This window comes from Notamacropus eugenii, chromosome 3 (assembly GCF_028372415.1).
Source record: "Notamacropus eugenii isolate mMacEug1 chromosome 3, mMacEug1.pri_v2, whole genome shotgun sequence".
NCBI classification, from domain to species: domain Eukaryota; kingdom Metazoa; phylum Chordata; class Mammalia; order Diprotodontia; family Macropodidae; genus Notamacropus; species Notamacropus eugenii.
In genome coordinates, this window is record NC_092874.1 from 194706081 (window position 1) to 194728232 (window position 22152).

At 44.3% G+C, this 22152-nt stretch overlaps 2 protein-coding genes across 6 annotated transcripts in view; one reads left to right on the forward strand and one right to left on the reverse strand.

The window, feature by feature from the left end:
- Positions 1–21925, reverse strand: part of VAMP1 (vesicle associated membrane protein 1) — a 41333-nt gene extending 19408 nt beyond the window's left edge. For 2 of the 5 annotated variants that reach the window (XR_011977027.1, XM_072653728.1), the window contains exons 1-6: positions 21423–21925; positions 18726–18846; positions 18303–18461; positions 16347–16398; positions 15143–15312; positions 1–11114 (exon numbers count right to left, since the gene is read on the reverse strand). The exon at positions 1–11114 is cut by the window's left edge. Coding sequence is in view for 3 of the 5 variants with exons in the window: in XM_072653728.1 (XP_072509829.1) it covers positions 10896–11114; positions 15143–15312; positions 16347–16398; positions 18303–18461; positions 18726–18846; positions 21423–21424 (723 nt within the window). In the remaining 2 variants the exon portion in view is untranslated. The remainder of the gene's footprint in view (positions 11115–15142; positions 15313–16346; positions 16399–18302; positions 18462–18725; positions 18847–21422) is intronic. The other 3 variants (XM_072653729.1, XR_011977028.1, XM_072653730.1) reach the window with 3 other exon arrangements.
- On the forward strand, positions 7995–11094 carry CD27 (CD27 molecule). Its single transcript, XM_072653727.1, has 6 exons — positions 7995–8138; positions 8376–8507; positions 8915–9115; positions 9943–9987; positions 10149–10280; positions 10583–11094. Exons 1-6 carry the CDS (start codon positions 7997–7999, stop codon positions 10717–10719), a joined length of 789 nt encoding a protein of 262 aa, XP_072509828.1. The 5' UTR covers positions 7995–7996; the 3' UTR covers positions 10720–11094.
- Positions 21926–22152: the final 227 nt, after the last annotated feature.

The window sequence follows — 22152 nt, forward strand, 5'->3', positions numbered from 1 at the left end:
TGGGAGTTTTAATACTATACCATATACTTTTGATTTCATTTAATAAAGTGTGATCTATAAAGGAATGATCTTTTTGGTTCACATAAAATTGGGAAGATTAAAATCCTGCATTAATGGCACCAAAACAAGCCAAAGAAATTATGAATTATTTGGGAGAATGTTCATATCCTAGACTAGACTTGACTGAACCTAGGCTGATACATAAAAAAAAAGACAAAGTCAAGTCTCTTTCAAAGGTCTTACCCAATTTCTCTTCATCAACAATATCCCTTTCCCTACCTATATATGCACAAGAAGCACTAAGCCCATACTGGTAGGAAATTTCACCATTTTGCCTAGAGACGGACCGGAGACTTTACCATCTGTCACATGTGATGAACACCCAATGCTTAACCATTGTGGGCCTAATGCCCAACTCTTTCAAAACACTACTTCTCATCACTAATACTTCCCAACAATAAGGTTGTTAGTTACCAGTCAGGCTCAGCTGGGGCAGAAGTGATTGTAACTAAACTGGACTTTACAAATGCCAATGTTAGTTCTGAAAAATCAAGTCAAGGAAATTTAAACTTTACTGATATGATCATGTGCAATTTGTCATGGAGTGGAATAAGTGGAATAAAACTAAAAATAAAGAAAGGTGGATGCCTCTTTTCATAGGAACATCTGCTTTAAAACAGTGGATGCAGGACTGGGAGAGTTATAGTTACTTGGGGTATTCTATAAGCCACCAAATGTTGCTTCAAACTCTCAGCTGTTTCAACTCTCCTCCCCTGAGTGATACTTTCAGGACTTGAGCCTGGGTCCCTTTTAATTCCTCTGTATATGTATGAACAAAGCCTGCATTTTACGCATAGGTCTCCATCCTGAGCTGTGATCATATGATTTTTGTTAGTTTTACTATTCGTATGATGAGTTCCTCTACTCCAAGATACCTCATCTTACTGCAAAGGTTTTCAAAGGCTATACCAATCATACCAATATCCCAAAGGCTATACCAAAATACAATATACAAGCTTTCCTGATAATGGCAAACTTTTGAATGTCCTACCTGCATTTCTTTTTTTTAATAAATTAATCTAATTTTAGTTTTCAACATTCACTTCCATAAGTTTTAAATTTTCTCAATCTCCCTTCCCTCCTCCCTCCCCAAGATGGTATGCAATTCCAATATAGTCTCTTATTAAACATATGTTCACATTAGTCATGTTGTAAAGAAGAATTAGAACAAAATGAGAGGAACCATGAGAAAGAAAAAACAAAATAAAACTAAACAAAAAGGAAGCAAATAATATGCTTCACTCTGGATTCAGACTCCATATTTCTTTCTCTGGGGATAGCATTTTCCATCATGAATCTTTTGGAGTTGTTTGAGGTCCTTGCATTGCTGAGAAGAGCCAAGTCTACCAAAGTCAGCCATCACACAATATGGCTGTTACTGTGTCCACATTTCTTAATCACTGACTATCTAATTTCCCTCTCTGAACCAAGGAAAAGATAAGTAAATACACTCAGATGTGATGTTTCCACCATTCAGACAACAGGATTCAGCACCACGCTAGAAGGACATAAAGACTGACCATATGGAGTCAAAAAATGAAAGTAAGGCTAGAGTAGATACTGAAATATGGTAAGAGAGGAGATCCTCCAACCTACATACTAAGGGATGAGGGAGGAACAAGACCCCAACAGCAGTAATTCCTCTTTCTATGAAGTTTTTGTAGCACTTTGTACTTTTGTTATATGTAACACTAGGCTTCTACGTGGATTATGAAAAGATTTGGGAGATGTTAGATAGCTCAGTGGATAGAGTATCAGTCCTGGAATCAGGAAGACCTGAGTTCAAATCCAGCTTCATACACTTACTAATTCTGTTTGCCTTTATCCACTAGAGAAGGAAATAGTAAGCCACTCCAGTATCTTTGCCAAGAAAACCCCATGGACCACAATGTCCATGGGGTCACCAAGAGTCGAACATGACAGAACAAATTTTGTATGAGAAGACCTGCCTCTCCTTTCCTTCCCCAATCAGAAAGGGGATGGGGGTCAAAATCTTCACGTACCATTTAGATGTCCACCTACTGGACCAGCTTGGAGGTAGGATTTTGTCTTCTGATCACCACTTACTCTCCCCTCCCTTCATCTCCTTCTTTCAGGATTAGTGAGGGGTAGAAGCCTAGTCTTATGGGTTCACAGATACCCTCTATTAATGAGTTCCATGATACTGAATATTTAGAAGCCCTTGGGCTTTGAGAAGTAAATGGCCCAGATCCACACAGAACCCTGCTTCTGGTTCAAACGGTTCACAATGTTGTAATAAAATTTGTTCTCCCTGACCACTAAGCCAGAATGTGGGGTCTTAGTTTACATACTGCATGAAATATAAAACCTCTTCAGAACTGTCCTTTCTGAAATATGGAAGTCATTCACAAAATGTAGCAGATCATGTTTGTGTATGTGTATGTGTTTGTGTATCATGTTTTGATTTGTTATATGATTTCTTTCATTTATTTTAGTCTGACTACATAGCATGACTATAGTGAAAATATACTCAATAGGAAAGTATATGTAGAACCTATACAGAATTGTATGCAGTCGTGGGGAGGGAGGGGGGTAGTGGGGGGTAGGTGTGGGGGGGATAAAATCTCAATTGTATGGCAGTGATTGTTAAACATTAAAAAATAAAAAAAAAAAAGAACTGTCCTTTCTGCACACTCTAATTACAGTCAAAGATAACATCTGCACAACAGCGATGGGGACTACTCTTTAAAGGACACAACCTGAAAGCTGTCCCTGGAATTGAGCATGGGGTCAGAGATGGACAGAAAAAGTGCACAGGAGAAAAAGTATTCTACTTACCACCTAGCACTACCACCACTGAAGGATGAAGATACCAAGATGAACCTCACCCAGTCCCATCACACCACCCCTCTTATCACACCTGCCTCTCAGCAGCTTCCCCCAGCCATATGCTTTTCCCAACTTGAGTCACGGTCCTTCTCCACCTCCTCTGCCAATCCTTTCACAAATTAAATTTCCCAGGATCTTCAGGTGAAAAGCTGAATCTGTCTATCTCTCAAGAGATCTTTGATACATATACTCTCATATTGTTACTTATGTTCAAATTTGGAACCCCATTTCATTTATCTGTGCCTTCTCCACAGTGCCCAGCATAGAGTCTGACTTAACTAATATTTATTTTATTGATCCCCCACGCCAGGAGTAACTGATTCATCTTTTAAGCTCTCACCATGTTCAATACTTTATACCTTTCTTATCTATTCTTGTCTCTGTTTTGCATTGTACTTATGCTTTACTTTTCTCTATTAGATTCTAAATTTCTTGAGAAAGATCCACGTTGCTCTGATACGGTGGAAAGGGTGCTGATCTTGAAGAAGAATTCTGGGTTTAGACAATTATTGGCTGTATGACAAGTCATCTAAAGAAATTATTCTACTACTCCGGTTTCTCATCTGTAAAATAAAAATAATATTCTCATTTCCTACTTCACAAGGTTGGGGATAAGGGCTAATTGTGATTTCTTTGGCATAAGAAATTTGTGGATGAGGAGATTCCCATCCCCTAATACAGGCTGGCACTTTCATGAGAATTGCTAAAGCTCTAAGTAGTTACATGATTATTTCCTAGGGTCACAGAGCCAGGATGTGTCAGAGTTGGGATCTGAATTCAGATCTTCCTGGCTGCAAAGTCAACTCTCTATTCTCTAGAGTCTCTACCACTAGGAGTATGGGCTCCTAACCTTTTGAGTATCATGGATTCCTGAAATCTATGGATCCCTTCTCAGAAATGGCTTTAAGCAAATACAACAGAATACATAAGATTATAGTGGAAACCAAATACATGGAAATAAAGTTGCATTTTTTCTCATTCAAGTTCAGAGACCCCAGATTAAAAAGTCCTGACTGTGAGAAAAGTGTCATATAAATGTGAAATATTATTCATTTTTGTTTTTCCCTCTACACCAAGTACAAAGCAAGAGCTCAAAAACAAATGTTGAATTGAATCAAGTTGAATACCCAAAGGTATGAATCACTAATGATGGGATTTCAGGCACCATTTTAGACTGTGGAGAATATTTTGAGTGAAATACTGGGTTGAGTATCTTCTGAAATCATTTCATAGAGGCGACCACCAACTCCGCCTACTCAAGGAAGCCAGATCTAATGGAGGGGCCACAGTGGGTAGAGGCAAAAGGATGAAAAGAACAGAGGCAAAAAGCAAGAGAAAAAAAAGATAGAAAAACATATCGCAGATGTAGTGAGACCACAGGGGATGTGACTTGGTGGGTTGAGAAGGGGGAACGGAAACATAGACTCAGTTTAAGAGAAATAGCAAAATAGCTTCAAGGCCCCCATGCTGCAAAGCACAGTGGGGTATAGGAAGGTTTTCCCATGCCTCAGCCTCCTTTGAGGGGATATAGATTCCTGAAAACCTCAGTAGAGACAAGAAAGAGATCTGGCTGGGGAGTTAACTGATATTTCCAATTGAGGGGGGCTGCTCTCAGCACCCCCACTGATCTATGCTCTCTTTTCCAACCCTCTCCAAAAAACAAATCTATCCTTCGGTATTAAAAAAAGGTAAAAGAATATAATGACTCATGATGGGGGAATGATCTCCAAGTATCCAGTAGAGGAAGGAATTCCAGACATAGAAATTAAATGTCAGTGAAAAATGCTCCGAGTCAGGAAATGGAATATTTTGTTCCAGGAACAGCAAAGAGGCCATATCACTGAATTGTGGATTAAGTGGAGAAAGTAAGATGTAAGAAGACTGAAAAAAAGAGGAAGGGATCACATTATAAAGTGCTTTAAAAACCAAGCAGAGGATTTTACATTTGATTCTGGAGATAAGAGGGAGCCGCTGGAGTTTACTGAATTGAGTGAGAAGAGGAGTGACATTGAGAAGATTAATTTGACTGCTGAGTGGAGGATGGACTATACAAGAAGGAGATTTGAGGCCACAAGCCATTGCACCAGGCTTGGCAACTGGAAGGACAGAAAGAGACATATATTTTCATAGGCAGAATTGACAAAACTTGGCAAATACTGAATGGAAGGAGGGCGAGAGAGAGTGAGGAGCGAAGTATGACAACTACATTGTGGGCCTGGGTGGGTACCCAAGACACAACAGGGAAGATAGGAAAAGGGGAGGGTTTGGGGGGAAAGATAATGACTTTAGTTTTAGACATGATGAGTTTAAGATGTCTGCGGGATTTCCAATTCAAGATGTCCAATAGGCAGCTGGAGATATAAGACTAGAGGTCAAGAGACAGAGATTAGGGCTAGATAAATCAATCTGAGAATCCCATGCACAAGAGATGATCACTGAATCCACAGGAGCTGATTAGCTCATAAAACAAATAGTACACAGTAAGAGAGAGCCCAGAATGAGAGCCCGGGACACTCATAGTACTTGAGTACAACCTGGATGAAAACCCAGCTAAGAAGGCTGAGAAGGAGCAGTCAGATACATAATTGAACCTACAAAGTGCAGTGTAACAAAAATCCAGGGGGATGGGGGAAAGGATCATCTAGGAGAAAAGGATGATTGCTTGTTAAAGGCTACAGAAAACTCAAGAAGGATGAAAACTGAGAATAGGCCATTAAATTTGGGGATTAAGAGATCACCTTTAAATTTGAAGGGAGTCTTTTCAGTTTAACAAGGTTAGAGCTAAGTTTACAGTATCTGGCACATAATAAACACTAAATAAATGTTGGTTCCCTTTCCTTCCCTTATACTAGACTGCAGAGAGTTAAGGAGAGAGCAGAAAAAAGGAAGGAGTGGAACCACTGCATGTAGATGACCTTCTTCCAGAGTTCAGCCAGGAAAGGGAAGGAAGATATTGCCAAAGATGGGGATGGACAAGTGAGGCTTTCTTTTTATTCCCTTTTCTTTCTTTTTTTTTTTTTGAGGCAACCGGATTAAGTGACTCACCCAAAGTCACACAACTAATAAATGTCTAAGGCCAGATGTAAACTCAAGTCCTATGACTCCAGTGCCAGTGCTCTATCCCCAGCACCAACTAGCTGCTCCCAAGTAAGAGCTTCTTGAAGATGGGAGAGATACAGACATGTTTGTAAAAGATAGGGAAGCAGTCAGCAGTTAGGCAGATGTTGAGAATTAATGAAAGAGGAGGGATGAGAAAGGGGGTGCTCTGCTGGAGAAGATGGAATGGGAACATGTGTGCCATAGAGATCTCCTTGGCAAGAAAAAGAGCTTTATGTGAGGCACCGATGGAGAAGATAGCCCTGGAGGACATGTGAGTAAAGTGAGATGAGAAAGAGGGAAGAAAACAGAGTCCTCTATGAAGAGCTCCAATTTTCTTTCAATAAATAGGGGACAAGATTCTCAGATGAGAAGATGGAGGATGGGGCCGTGACAACCTTGAGAAGCTGTCAAAAGGTTTGGAACTCTGTGGTGAGTTGGATAGTGAAATGAAGGCATGAAAGTACTGCCATGTCACACTGAGGGCCCTTTGTGATTATGTAACAAAAATTGATAGCAGACCCATGCAGCAAAGTTTCATGATTTTCTCCAGCTTCATCCAACAGCACATGAATAGGCATGAAGGCAGAAGATTGTGGGTCTGGGTAAAGACACATTTCCCTTACTCTCAAACAACATTAAGTGTTCACTATATGTTCAAGGCACTGTTAATCAATAATAATATAAAGATACTAAAACATATGCCTAAGAGAAGGGGTATAGATGTTGTGCATGTGAGCACAGGCATGTACATGTAAGAAAAGCAGGCAAAGGGTTAAAGTGGAATCTGCCTTCACAGAGGTTCTCATCGCCACTGAAGATAGATACCAGGACCTCCCATACTGGTACTGTCCTTTGTTTCTTCAGAGGCAGAGCTGATCTTCTGGGGGAGGGGAGGCCACTGCATTAATCCCTTGATGACCACGCTTTAGTATGAGTCTGTTTTGTGGTTATTCGTGCCTTTTAACAGGGTTATAGGATTAAATCTAACTCTGCCCTACGTTTACATACTAATTGGAAACTCAGTGCTTGCCCCGGAACATTGAATGGGGCTGGGGGGGTAGAAGTGAGTCAAATTCATACACACGAATGAGCTATACCAACTATTATTAGAAAGGTGACCTCAAGATTGAGCCCCATTTGTAAAAGAGGTCAAGAAGCCCCAGTGAATTCATGAGAAACAGATAAAGGATAATAAAGTATTTCGCAAATCCTTAGAGTGCCATGTGAATGCTAATAAGTCACAATTTCTTTGGGTCTGTTTCCTCATCTGCAAAATGAGGGGGGTTGTACTGGATGACCTCAGTGGTCCCTTGTGTTCTAAATCTATGATCACATTATTGTTGGGAAAATTTCCTGACATTTGGAACTATCCAAAGTTCCTCAGACTGGAGAGCTCATATATACAACACATACACACACACACTCACACATATTTACCCTTCAAGTGAAAATTGAATGACCACTTGTCAAATACAGTAGAAGGGATTTCTGTAAAGGTATGGGTTGCACTGGATGGCCTCTAGTTGGAAGGTCTCTTCCATCTCTAATTCTGGAAACGTGTAACTATGCATGTTAGAAAGGCAAGTGTCTATGTACAAGACTCAAAGACAGAAGGGCATAAAAGGGTATATATGTGAGGGGGGTGTGTTAGTGGTAAAGGAAGGGAGTGTCTCAGAAGAGAGGCACTTCACAAAGTGTTTATGTCAGAGTCTGCCCTTTAGTACTTTGGTTAGCACATGGAAAAGGGGAAGAAGTGGGGTGAGACCACGCTGGGCCCAGGAGTGATGGGGGCTCAGGAAGCCATGAGAAAGAAGTGAGTCACATCAGAAGTCCTCGTCTGGCACAGCTCTAAGCTAAAGAGAGCTCAGGACAGAGCAATAGACAAGTTCCTCCTTAGCTGTATATGAAGAGGCAGGCGAGAGGAGGAAAAAGGAGGTAACTCAGCAGAACGCTACTGGACAGAGTATAGCCAGAGGTGACGGGAACCATGGCTCCTAGAACTTGTTGGTGGCTGTGGGTTCTGGGAACCCTGGTGGGACTTTCACCAGGGGTAATATCCAAGCACCACTGCCCACAAGGACAGTACCAGGTGGAGAAAGGATCATGGTGCTGCCAACTATGTAATCCAGGTAAGAAGGAACTAGAAAGGAGATGGACGGGAGTGAGGGGCAAACAGAAACTAAATGGATGATAAGGGAGGGAGTGAAGAGATGCAAAGTGAAAAAATATAAACTTCAGAGAGTAGAAAAAAATTGAACAGAGTAACTGAGGGATCCTGAAGTCAGTGAGATGTCCTATCCCAAACTGGGTAGAGAACGGAACTAGAGTTCCACAGGCCCTTAATCCCTCACCTCGCCCCTTCACAGGCACATTCCTAGTCAGGGACTGTGATGGTAACGGGAAGGATCCTCAATGTAAATCCTGTATTCCTGGATTCTCCTTCACCCCAGACCACCATGCCCAGCGCCAATGTGAAAGCTGTCGAATCTGTAATAATGGTGAGATTGAAAGGGGAATGGGGTTGGGGACATGGAGAAGCAGAGTGAATGAGGAGCTGGGGAGTAGGTTGCTGGAAAACATGAGGGTTGGAGGTACTGTAGAGCAGGGAAGCAATGGAAATCCAGGAGTAGTTTAAGGATGCACCTGGGAGGAGATAAATTTAGAGAGAATCCCAGTGAAGGGGAAGGGAACAGACTTCAAGGGTTGGTGAGGATAGAGCTATAGGCCTAGTCAGGATGACAGGAACAGGGATGCTGAGACTGGTATCTCATCTCATGTCGCTAGGACCTTAGATTATTTCAATATAGGGCCATACTAGTGGATGTTATGAGAGAGAATAAGGGGTGAGACTTCTAGGTGAATGTGTCTCCCTCTACTCTCCTACTTTGCACTCAATCTTTCCCAGGCATTTCAATTCAGCAGTGCAACATCACTACCAATACAGTGTGTGCCTGCCCCAACGGGCAACAGTGTCAAGATAAGGAATGTACCAACTGTGATCCTCAGCCTACATACCTGCTAAGCACACTCCAGTATCCCATCAGAAGTACACATCCTGCAACCATACACCAACACTCTACCAATATCCTCTCAACTTACTACTTTGGTAAGCTTCATCCTAATGCCAAGGCTCCCCAATCATCTCTGAGATGGACAGGCATGGGGAGGGGTCATATGTCCCAAAAGACTCTGCTATGGGAGAATCGCATTCCCAGGATCCTCCATGAGTTATATCTGCTTCCTCCACCCAAATTTATACCTTTAAATCCTATTGACCCCAGAAGAGAATAGCATGAGAGAGCAGTGTTGAGAACTGGTGGGGACAGAGGAAGGAATTACGAATTGGAATGCTGCTGCATACATCATCATATGAAAGTGCTTTGTTGGTTAGTTTTTCTTACGTGTTTCTCATTAGGTTGTTAGAAGGGAGGAATCAGGAAGATAGGGAGGGTGGAGGAGTGGGTATTGTTTTCAATAAGGATGTGACACATATATTTTGATTTTTGCTTTTGTCTCTTTTTTGTTTGTAAATTAAATCTTTTTCATTCTTACATTTTAATAAGAGCTTTAATTTGTGACATTGTAAATATATTTATATAAGTTTGGGTTGAAGGAACTTGGAGAGGTAAACTGTGGGGCATATTTGGGCTAATCATGTGTGAACACAACTCAAAGAGGGTCTAGGAAGATTTGTCCATTTTGGAGACAGTGAGTAAAATTGTGAAATGTTTCAAAATAAATGAAAAGAAAAACAGGACCCTAAGTCTTGTACTCAAAAACAAACTCAGAGAGGAAGAAACTGATGGGAAGAGAATCCCTTTCATTATTCCATCTACCCTCTTTCCCCTCAAAAAATAACCAACTGATAAAATTATTGATCCAAGATATAGGACTGAGGATAAAGTGCTTTTCATTCTTGTCTCTTCTCTCCAGAGACGACTGGCACTAGTGCCCCAACAAGACCTGCTCAAAGCACATGTAAGTTTTATCACCAGTCATGAAGATCCCCCATTCCTTGGGTGGGATCTAGCAGAAGAGGAATTGGGTGACTGATCTGAAAATGTTCAGGACCAGAGTGGGAAGTAGCACTAGAGAGGAAGACCCTCCAACAGACCCCATCAGTTCTTTGCCTATTACAGCAGGAACAGCCCCATCCAACCAGGTCAGCATCTACATCCTCCTCATCCTCGGTGGATTGATTCTGACCATCCTCATTCATGGGACTTGGCTTATCCTGAAAAAAAGAAATCGCCAACTCAAAAAGGAACAAGGTACAATTTGGGTACTAAGGAACCTATTTCCTATCTCCAACCAGGCTCCTTTCCTTTAGCACTTGGATGCCTGCCTCATTTTCACCTCAATAATGCTTCACCCACCGGGTTCTCTACCTTCCACCCAAATCCTGCTGCCATCCTCTTTTCCTGCTTGGGCTTTACCCTCTCTTTTCAGCTTCCCTGCTTTTCCAATTCCTGTCTCCTCATACCTTTTAAAAATCATTTTCTTTTCTTTCATCTGCCCATTTCTCCTTTCTTTTCTTTTTCACTCTCAACCTCTGTCCTGTCTCCATTTGCAGACAAGAAAAAGCCCATCAAGTTCTGCCTAACTGGATCCAGAGAAGACCCAGGCCCCTGCTGTCCAAAGCAGGAGGAGGGGAGCACTGTGCCTATCCAAGAAGATTACCGAAAGCCTGACCCTGCCTCTCATCCCTAAACCAGACTTAGCCAAGGCGTTGACAGGACAGCATTCCTCTCTACCATGGCTCCTAGCACGACTATTATGGGTATAGGAGATCTGAGGACCCTCCCACCCACTCAATACTGACACCTCCTAGGAGCCCTCACCACCACCCCCTGTCTAGGTGTCTTCCCCTCCCTTCCCTAGAAACTTCATTTGACTTTACGAATAGTGGAAAAGGGTGTCTGGGGAAGAGAATACATACTGGGGTATGGTAAGGCTAAGGAAGATTGTGGTGAGAAGCAGAGAATGCTTGGTGCACTCTGGTGGCTCAGATGGGTTCCTTTCCAGTAAGGTGGAGAGAGCTTATACACACAAATAAAACTGGTATACTTCTCTGGCTGAGGAAAACCAAGCCCCAACTGTTGTATCTGGGATTAAAAAAAATCATCAAATTAAGGAAAGGAAACAGTATCAATATGTAACCCCTTCAGCCTCTTTGAGATCCTTAAGAATTTGATGAATCAATTCCCAGACTACTCTCCACTATGACTCAAAGCCACTTTTTCCATATATGAAGAGCTTTCCCTGCCCTAGTGGGTATTTATTCAGGTTCTGACTGGGGGATTTACTAAATTTAAATTTAAATATTAAATACTAAATTTAACAGAAGCATCCCAGCAGTAATGGGAAAAACTCCTAAGATCACAGATCCTTAACTGCTCAGTCCAGGACCATGTCCTTTGGCATTATTAGAGCCTACTGCGTACTTCTCCTGGGTGAAGAAGATTCTGAGGAGGGGATCCCCTTAGTCATTAACAAAATGGGGATGGGGGAAGAAAGAGGAAACAACTGGCATTGGAAGCCATCACTGCCTCAGAGTGAAAGTGGACTGGAAGAGAAAGGATGCCAGGCAAGTTGGCTCTTTCTCCTGCTTAGATACACTGCATGGCTCCATTGACTTCCAAGGGCTTTTCCTCCCCCTCTCTGCTGTCCTCATCCAAGGGAAAAACTTTAAGACTACTTATCAGTAGTCTCCCCTAGGTCCCGATTTCCTTCTTGAAAACTCCCCATCCCTAGAATCTCCCTGCTGCACATCACTCTGAAGGAATGTAAAAGCTCATCACTGTTCCTCAGGGCCCCACATCCTTCTCCATAACCATTCTTATGTCATACTCTGCCTAAATCCATCCCTCCAGTTTCAAACGTTCCTTCTTGTGATTACTTTGGAATCCGATATAAGAACTGAAAGGTAGGTTAGAGGTGATTAGGTCTAATCCCCTTACTTTAGAGATAAGGCCCAAAGAGTGCCCAGGATTTTATAACTACCAAGAGTCTAAGGCAGGATATCGACTCAGGTATTCCTGACTCAAAGTCCAGTGCCCATTACTCCGTCCAGCAGTGCTACCCATCTTGCCAACTACAGAAAGGAGGTGACTGAGAGACCTCTTGCCCTCCTTACAGACCTGAGGGAAGACTACTATTGAGGGGATATCTTGAGTCATCAGGAAAATTCAGGTATCTGTGAGAGAACTCTGTCTCTATGACAATGGGAATCCTTGGGAATGATCCTGAAGGGGACATCTTGTAGCACAAGCTTAAGCCAGGATCTGAGGGCACAAGGCCAATTGCAGGTAATAAAGCAGAAAGTGTATTGAAGACATACACAATTCAGTGACCCAGGAGATGGGTCTCATACCTTGCCCAACTTCTTTCTAGAAACCACAGAACATGGAAAATTCCTTAAGGTTAGTTTTAGAGCTAGAAGAGACTCTTAGAGGTCACCTAATGTACAACTTCAGAGTCTTTTAGAGGAACTGCCTGTCAGTAATTTGTAGACCCCAATAGTTCATCTTATGTAAATGCCCATAACTCTTCAGCTTGGTTTTTGGTTCAGCTCAAGTTTCTTAGCCCATTAAGTGTTACCAAGTTAGACTCTCCTCAGGAAGAAAATGCTGAGCAATGCATTTTTCAGCAGGCCATAGATGAGAAACCCTGCTACCCCCTCCTCTGTTCCCCTCTCCCCTATTTGCAGCTATTTCTCCATTTGTTTCCAAACCTCTCCCCTATTTGCAGCCATTTCTCCATTTGTTTCCAAAGGTATGTGATCTATTTGGCTGCAACTTTTAAGCATGGTGGAGCAGAGGGTGTTCTTCAGAGTACACCTGGGTAATGTGCTCTGGAAAAGCTTCTGTCCAGGAATGAAGACAACACAGGTCTCCTGAGGATGGCAGGTTGTTTCTGGTAGTGCCAAGGAAATTAAGTATTTGGCAGAGAATATCTGCAGCTGTGATATCCAGTCAGTTTCCTGTCATCACTTCCATCAGCTAGCACTTGCTTCCAGCTAGACAGCCATGGATCTCACAATGAGAAATCAAACAAAACATGGAACACAAGAGTGGAGAGCAGTTCCACTGCTAACATACAAGGGTATCTTTAATCTTAATCAGAAAAACAAATAGCACAGAAGCACCAGTGCTTTAACCTGTGGAGAGATGCCCCACGGTTGTATCCCGCCCCCAGTTTAGGCCAAGTCACCCAGAAGCCATCAGGTTGGTGGTAGGAATCTGTATTTTTTTTTTCTTTTTTCAGAGTACACGAAATTGGTAAGTGTGCCACATGCCTTACTTGGAATACAATTGTTATTATTTTATACAAGTATGAGATTGGAGGAAGGGAAAGAAAGACAGAGAGGGGACAACAGACACAGTGAAAAACCCCACAACGGCTCATATGACAAACCGGAAAGGATAGGGGAACATGGGGAAATCTGCTTCATTTGGCTGGAAAGTCCTAGGTGTACAACAGCATTTTTGCCCATGCATGAGGATGATAGCAAAGAGACAGAATCAGGTCAGGGGGTGAGAAAGTAGGAGGGAAGACATTCTCCCCCCAGCCTCAACCCCTCCAATACAGCCAAACTTGGAGAATCTATTCTGGTCACTGGAAGGAAGCTCTTAAGTCACAAAAGAAACCCAGAGTACAAAATCCTTTGACAAAGCGCTTAAAGTGATGAAGAGCCTGGGGCATAGTGAGCCCAGGGGGCTGGTTTGTTCCTGGCTCTAGAGGCAGCGAGGATAGTGGTAGTTCTTCTCCAGCGGTGTCCCCCCAAGAGAGGAAGGCGCCCAGAGGACAGTGGAGACCTTCTTGGGGGAAGATGTTGGGAGAGTACACTCATTGCTTCCTTCTAGCTCTTCAGTCCCACCACAGGGCAGGACAAAGGGAATATGGAAGTAGGCAGGGGTTTGGGGAAAGGTGTTTTTGGTTTTTTTTGCAAATAAAATGGTGGTGCATGGAAGGTGAACATGCAGCCCCAAGCCCTATACTCCCTTTGCTTGACTATATATAGGGGTGGAGAAGAGGTCACTGTTGTACCTGCCCAGGAGGATCTCATCTAGCATCCTTTTTTTAAAGCTAGAAGGAAATCCCTATGGTACAGACAGAAAACTGGACACGGTTATGATCCCTCTGCCTGGGCCAATAAACCCAAGCACTACAGAAGGAAAGAAAAGAGTTAAAACTAGCAAGAAGGGGCAAGTAAAGGGTGGAATTGGAAAGGAGAGGTACTGAATGGGTGGTAGGGTGGCAAAGTGATGGCTCTGGAGGAAGAAAACCTAAATGTCAGCACAGCCACACAGCTAATAGCTACAGCAGTCAACCACAAAAGGAAGACACTGGTCTAGCATCTACAATGGACTTCCCTGAAAAGCCTTATAGTCTTGGTTCCAGGCTGGGCCTATCACCACATCCCGGTCTTTGGTATAACAATGGGGCAGAGCTAAAAAAGGACTTTCCCAAGGTATCAGGGACCTCCCAAACCTCCTCCTTCCTCCTGTCAATGGGAAAGGAGAAATAAACCATCTACTATAAAAAGGAGGCTTTCTCCCAGCCAAACTTGGGTGACCTTCACTATGAGGAAGTTTTTCCTGGTGCTCCTTCTACTCCCCCTTATTCCTCTTCCTTCCTTAGCTCCCACCCCAGCGCCTTCTCTCTGAGACAATCTTCTCTATTCTGTATAGATTGTATGGATACTTAGTTATTCATCTGTTGGCTTCCCTGTTGGAAAATGAATTCCTTGAGGAGATAGGGACTGTTTTTACCCTTTCTTTGTACCGCCAGTGCTCAGTACAGTGCCAGGTACAAAGGAGGTGCTTAATAAGTATTTGTTGACTGATTTGTTACTCTTGAATGAGGTTACCTACCTCACCTTACCCTCAGCTAAGTTCCCAGGGCACATTTCTTTCAGTATCTTTACAATGACTAATATTAACCAATAGTCCCAGATTCTGATGACAAAGGATATTTCTGGATCCCTTTACATACAATTAGACTTGTATACTAAGAGTTGACCTGACATCTTGAATCAGCCTCTAGGTACCACTCCTAAATGGGGAACAGACAGTGAGCACAATAGTGCCCCAAGGTTTTCTAAGTCAAAGGGAAAAGTGTCCAAACCCACCAATTCCGTGGTAAACAGAATGGCAGCACTGGCAGATCCTGGGCCAGACTGGAGGCAGCAGCAGCAGCAGCAGCAGCAGCAAGGGAGGGAGAGAAATCTTCTAAAAACACTGCGCACCAAGAACACACTGGGAGTGGACACAACTGAAGGTCTTCTAGGCTTGTATTGTACTTAATCGTAAAAATAATAATCAGCCCATGCATATCATTGCCCCCAACCCCAGAACATCTTTAGCAATAAAGCTTTACTACTACAGGACCAAAATCCCTCCTGTGATTTCTGATGGCCCAGGATGGTCATTATCCAGGCCAATTTTCTCGCTCCCAGTAATGCTGCAGAGCCCATGAAGAGACTGCAGTAGGAGGCAAGGTGAGGGTGGCTGAGTGGGGACTGCCATTTCCCTACCTTCTCTCCAATCCTTACTGGGCTGCTTTGGTCCCTGCAGTCCCTGCTCCCACCTGGGCAGTTTCCTCTGGACCTGATCTTGGCTGACCTGCTTTTCCCTCGACCTCCACTCCACTTCCTGTGGTTTGGGCACAGGTGTTTTCTGAAGGGAAGGGGCCAAACACTGGCTACTTGTGCTTCATGGAGTAAGAATGCAGCCACCCCAAGTGCAGCATGTCCAGTGTAGGGAGGTTTAAATACAAATCAAAGCAACCAAAGAAGAGGAAATGAAGGAGCCTGGGTAAGGACAAGGTGGATGGACTGGGTCTGCTGGGGGCGTGAACAGTGGGGAAGGGCTATGAGTTCTGATGGGCGCAGGGGATGAAGGAGGGGTGGTACATTAAGTAAAAAAATAGACTGCAGACAGGAATCAGGAAGGCACGGATAGAAAAAGACAGAAGAAAACAAGAGGGCAAGTTAACCAAGTTACCAGACATTCATGTCCGTCAGGCACAGATGACCTGTCCCCGGTGTTTCCCTCTGGCAAGAGCACCAAGGCCCCTCTTCCTCCAAACAGAAGAGAACTGGCCTCCCTCCAAAATCTTGCTGAGGAAGGGCTTGCCCAGCACCAAGAGGTGCCTATGTCCTGTTTGTTGGTCCCTCCACTTCAACCCCACCATGCCCAGTCCTCTGTCCCACAAATGGAGATAGTCATTCCATACCTCACCCAGAGCACCTCCAGTTCCCCAGGCAGGCAAGGGAGAAGATTCTGGGGCTTTCCCACCTGTTCACCCCCATCAGTGATTTCAATGATACTTACTTACAATAATTACCACGATGATGGCACAAATGGCTCCCAGCATGATCATCATCTGGGAAAACAAAGGTAGGGTAAGGGGGAATAAGCCCCGCAGATCAGAATAAGAGGATCCAGGACTGCCTTTTCTTAAGCTACCAACAGAAGGAATTCCCCGTTTCTCAAGACAATTGTGGAAATATCAGGACATTCAAAAGACTTTAATATGTGTCGTGTGAAGGGATGCCCTTTCTTTGTTTACTGTGGCCTAAGAAAATAGCTGGAGTTCTACAGTATTGTAAATGGAGGTTACATTTATTTGCCAACAGTGATGCTGCTTCACTTCTCTGTATATTTTTACTATTTGGGGGTGGTTGGTTCATTCTGAAGCAGTTGATAACAGAAGATCCCTAACAGGTTGTCGTCCAAAAACTTTCTAAGTCTCCACTTACTTGGAGTTTGTTTCTGTGGGGAAAATGTTCCCTTACCCACGATGTATAAAAATGTTTCCATGAGAAAGCATCCAGATCTCAACTAAGACATCATAAGTGCCTGAACATTTTCATAGAAATATATGTCCAGGAGCACACCTTCTCCTGCTGCTGCAGCAAGGTACTAGAATCATCACTAGCTCCCACTGACCAACCAAACACCTTCTGACCTGGTAGTTTTTGCTAGCTTCAAGCTCGTTGTAAGCTCCCACGCTGATTGATGTTTATCCTTTCTTGGTCTACTATGGAAGGAAATGCAACTTAACTTCTCCTTCCTCTCTTCCCCATCTGCCTTGGTCACATGAAGCAAGCATATGACAATAATCAGAATAGCCCTTTCCTATCCTAATGGGGATTAGTTTATGCACATTTTAAAAACAATAGTGCAGAGTTTTTCTGGCACAAAAAAAATTAAAAATTTAAAAAATTTTTAAAAGTATTTTAGACAAACAAAACTATAGTGAACCTTCCTGGGAATTTCAGGGAGGATGTAAGATGGTGTTTTTTAGGGGGAAGCAGAATAATTTAGAATAATTTGGTGAAAATATTTGTGGGACAATTTTTGGAAGCATAGTTTAGTACTCCTCTTCCAAGAATGGCCTAACACATAAGTGTTGCAGAAAGAGCTCACAGTTCTGGTGTACTCTGAGTTTAACAACAAAGCACTCTGAAGCATTTCAGAACAAGTTCCTACAGCAGGACTGGTTATCTCCCATTTACAAAGAAGGAAACTGGGCATCAGAGAGGTGATAATGAAATTTGTTCAGTCACACAGCCAGTAAGTAAAAGAAATAAGAATTCAGTTGGTCATATACCCCCCCAACCTGAGATGCCTCATTTATGGCATATGCCAGCACAGCTGTGGGAGCCTCCAGTCCCAAAGCCAATCTTCTTAGGAGGTATATCCCTTTCCTATCTCCTTCCCTGGGGGCAACTGGGTGGCACAGTGGATAGAGAACCTGGCCTGGAGTCAGGAACTCATCTTCCTGAGTTCAAATCTGGCCTCAGACACTTACTAGCTGTGACCCTAAGCAAGTCACTTAACTCTGTTTGCCTCAGTTTCCTCATCTGTAAAATGAGCTAGAGAAGGAAATGGCAAACTACTCCAGCATCTTTGCCAAGAAAGTCCCAAATGCAGCCAAAAGAGTCAGATAGGCCTAAAACAATTGAACAACAATAAAATGTCCTCCCCAACCCAAAAGGTTAGGTACCCAAAAGCTAACTCAGGGTATTCCATCCCAAGCCATCAATTCAATTCACTGTACTTCAGAATACCCTAGTGGACAAAACAGAGTTATGATATTATAGAGCCAGTCAATAAAGTATGCTGTGAGACCAATGAGTGAAAATGGGAGACCCTGAAGACTTCTTCCAAGCTTTCTTAGAACAGTTCTTCAAGGGTAAATGACCTGCACCAGGACAGGTGAAAAGTAGAGCCTAAATGATAGTATTACATTGACACTAGGCCCAAGGAAGGAAGAAAGTTTACCTTACAATTTTTCCACCAGTACTTCCGCTTTAGCTTGGCAGCACTGCTCTCAAACTGCGATGCTCCTGCCTGCAAGGCGTCTGCACGGTCATCTAACTCAGACAGCTTCTGATCCCTTTCCAAGACCTTGTCCACATTCACACGAATGATATCTACCACCTGAGGAAGAAAAGTATATGTAATAAGAGAAGCACTGGTCCAAAACAGTCAAAGAACTTGAAGTTTAGCTCTGGCACTAAATGGTGGATAAACAACCACTCTGAGCCTCAGTTTGCTCAACTACAAAATGAGGAGATTGGACTATAGCATCAAAGCCTTTTCAAGCCTTCTCATTCCCATTTGGTATTTCCATAATCTAGATCTTAAGTTATTAATGACTGTGACTTGCATCACTTGTAGGGGAACCAAATCGTCTTCACCTACCTCTTCCACTTGTGCCTGTGTTTGCTGCAGCCGCCTGTTACTAGTCGTATTGGGAGGTGGACCCCCTCCTGGGGCACCCCCTTCTGGGGCTCCTGGTGTAGGTGGCTGTGCTGGAGCAGACCTATTGAAATAGGAAGGAAATAAACCAAATACACATGAGAAGAAACAAAAAAGAATTTTCTCATCCTCCTAGCAAACCCAAAGCAGAAGTGGTCCATCTTCGAAAGTTACTCCTCTCCTGGACAAGCTTCAAAGTATAGAGTCACATCACAAGAAGCAAAAAGTGAAAGGCTGGCCCAGCAATAGAATTTTTAAGGTCCTGATCTGGGCAGTCAAAAGCACTGCAATGCTAAGATGAAGAAGATGGTCTGGATTTGTCTCTGGTACTGAACCAAATTCAAATGTTTCCAGGATGTTAGTGTTTTCTGACACTCTAGCCAATTTATAAAAACAACCTATGATGGGGGAAATGACTCCATGCTAGCGAAAGAAAAAACTAGTCTTTTGGTATGTGAGTCTTGATGAGGAAGAAGAGAAGTTTTTTGTGGATAACAACAATTCTCTGAGTAATATGGGAAGGGAAAGAGAAAGCTGACTTTCTGTTTCAAAGGATCCTGTTATGGTTATGCTGTATGCAGGAGCTACTAAACTGGTGCTGCTCAATATAAGAAAACTTGGAGAATTACCAAAAGACAGGCCTATTGGTAAAATGGAAGAAGCTTGCTCAGAAAGAATCTTCCCTTGTAAAAGAGGCAAAAAGAAGAAAGTGTTTCCCACTGGGTCATGAGACTGCAGACTCTTACATTCTCAGTCCTAGCACATGCATCATGGCTTTTCTAGATACAGCATGAGGCCTTTAGAACCTCCCTTCAACACCTTCCCCCATTCCAAAGCAGGTTCATGTCATGAATTCCAACCATTCATTCAGAAGTCTTTAAATACCGCCTGGAGTCCCTGGCACAGGAATCTTTTAAACAGGTCTGTTGCTTATATAAAACCAAAATGGAGGCCTTTGCTTTAAAAAGTTCCAGAGCTCTAGTATGAAGCTCTTTTCACAAAAGGAAAAAACCCATCCTGATGATTTTTTTTATTTCAAAGTTTAAGGATAAGATTCCTATCATACCTCAAATGGAAAGGAAATCCTATATTCTACTGGGAGAAAAGGACATCATAGAGCAAAGAAGACTCTGAAAGCTACTAAAACCCCTCCACACAAAGGAACATCTCAAGCAAGATTACTTGTTAACTTTCAGAAATCAGCACAGCGAATTCCTCTGAAAACACACAATGCACCTTTTTCCTAGTCCTCCTAGACTCTACCAGCAAGTTATACCAGGACAAAAATCCCTTCCCAGTCACCCCTATTACTTAAGAAATCTCCTGAACAGAAGGAAAAAAATTCCAAAGGAAGATTGTGCATCCTGCTCCCCTCCTAAAGCAGAAGGGAAAGAAAGGAAAGGTATAAAAGCAACTTAAGCTACCTGGACTGAGTAACCGGATCCATGAAATAAGACTAAAAAACTCAACGGGTTCTAGACTGACAGTCTTAGTTTTGGAGGAGGGCCAGAATGGTAGCACCAATGACAATATTAAGGTCAGAGATTGCTGGATGCTTTGCACCAGCAAGGACCCATCTCAGGAAGTACATCCCACATGGCTTTGCCAAGTGGAACTTTAAATCGGAGAAACCCCTGGTCTTCACTGTTCGCTTCCCTACACCCTAAAAATAACTAGAATCTCAGGATGATCAAATACGATTTTACGGCTCTGTAGTTTTTCAAATTAAATCAGACACAATAAAAATCGAGGTGTGAATTAGCCTGGAGTTTGAGACATCCCACCTTCCCCTCACCAAATACTGGTATTTTGGCAAGTCCCTGCAGATCAGTGGCTGACTGAGAGCGACAAAAGGTATTACTTTCCAAGGCCTTCAGCCCCAGGGATGTGTGAATTCATGACACACAAGTAGATTTTTTAAGATTTCCAGTCGCGGACCCTGTTATCACCCCAGTGGCCGTGGCTCTCAGCGGTGGTCACGCTTCCATCGCTGACAACGTGGGGCGATAACTCGGGAGACTGCTGACCACAGCTCTGCCTCTCAGGCTCGTTCTGGTACCGTGAGAAAAACGGGCCATCGGGATAAACTGGGCGGAAAAATTCTTCGCATTGACTTGGCTCCAGAGGGGACAGGGCAGACAGGGGAAGCGGAAAAAATGCTTGCAAGGCATGTTTATAGCGGACCCTGCCAGACTGAAATGTCGCCCGCCTGCCAGCTTCTCCCCCCACCCCCATGGACCACCTACGGCGGAAGCCGGCCTCACCCCCCGCGGGGGCACCCCTCCTGGAGCCAACCTCGGGCACACGCCCCCGTTTGTGGTTCAAGGGACAGCGGACACAGGACCGGAGGCTGGCCCACAACAGCCCTCGCCCCACTCTGAGGGACACCACGCACCCCCTGTCTCGGTGACAGGCACAGATCCCCGGGAGCCAGAACCCCTGGGGGAGGGTGCCGAGTGTCCCGGCGGCCGGCGGCGGGGCGATGGCGAGCTGCGCCTCTCCCGCCGGCGTAGCCCGGGGGTGGGCGCTCAGCCACCCAAGCGGCCGCTGCTGCAATGCGCCATTTTACCCCCTGCAGAGTTCGGGGCGGGGGTGGGCCGGGCCCCGAGGGCGCCCCGCTCATCCGCAGGCTCCACTTACATCTCTCTGGTGGAGAGGGCGTGGAGGGGTCCGTCTCCTCGGGGCGGCAGCGGAGGCAGCGAGCGCCAGACGCGGCTACTGCGACGGCGTCCTCTGCGGGACTCGACTCACGGTCTGCGCCTCTACGGAGAGGGAAGCGCGAACTGCAGCTAAAGTTACTGCAGCCTCAGCCTCGGCTTTCAGGATTTATTGGGGAGGGCCCCGCCTCCTGCTGTGACGTAAGCAACCCAGCCGTCCAATCAGCGCCCCGCGCAGACCGACCCCCTAGCGCGGGGCCGGAGACCCGCCAAAGGCTCCCCGGCCCCTCCCCGCTGCCTTCGCCAATCGCAACACTTTCCCAGATGTCCATTCTTTTGGCTCCCCCACCCCAAATCCAAGAAAGGAGGACCGCTCTTCTTCCGCCGCTCGGCACTTGCAAAGTGCCCGGCCAATTAGCGCTCGGACCCCGTAACATGCCCTCGTGTTTCCTAGTTCGTGCAAGACCAATCACCAACGGGGTCCCGAGTCCGAAGGAGGACTCTAAAGCCGGAATGTTTCGATTACCAATGAAATGGCCCCTACGGAGCCAGTCAGCCAATCACTGAAGAGAAGTCCTGTTTTCTTGCTTCCCTTAGACCCCACCCTGCGCCCGCTAGCCAATGAAGAGGCCCAAATAGCTGGGGGTGGGACTCTAGCGCACCGCCCACGCGTCTCTATTGTAGCTGAAGTGCCAGGTACTGTGGGCGAGTGT

Excerpts from the sequence above, each read along its gene's own strand:
- CD27 (XM_072653727.1), top strand. The coding sequence starts at position 7,997 with ATGGCTCCTAGAACTTGTTGGTGGCTGTGGGTTCTGGGAACCCTGGTG. Across the intron at positions 8,508-8,914 it reads CTGTCGAATCTGTAATAATG|GCATTTCAATTCAGCAGTGC; the intron begins GTGAGATTGAAA and ends AATCTTTCCCAG. Across the intron at positions 9,988-10,148 it reads AAGACCTGCTCAAAGCACAT|CAGGAACAGCCCCATCCAAC; the intron begins GTAAGTTTTATC and ends TGCCTATTACAG.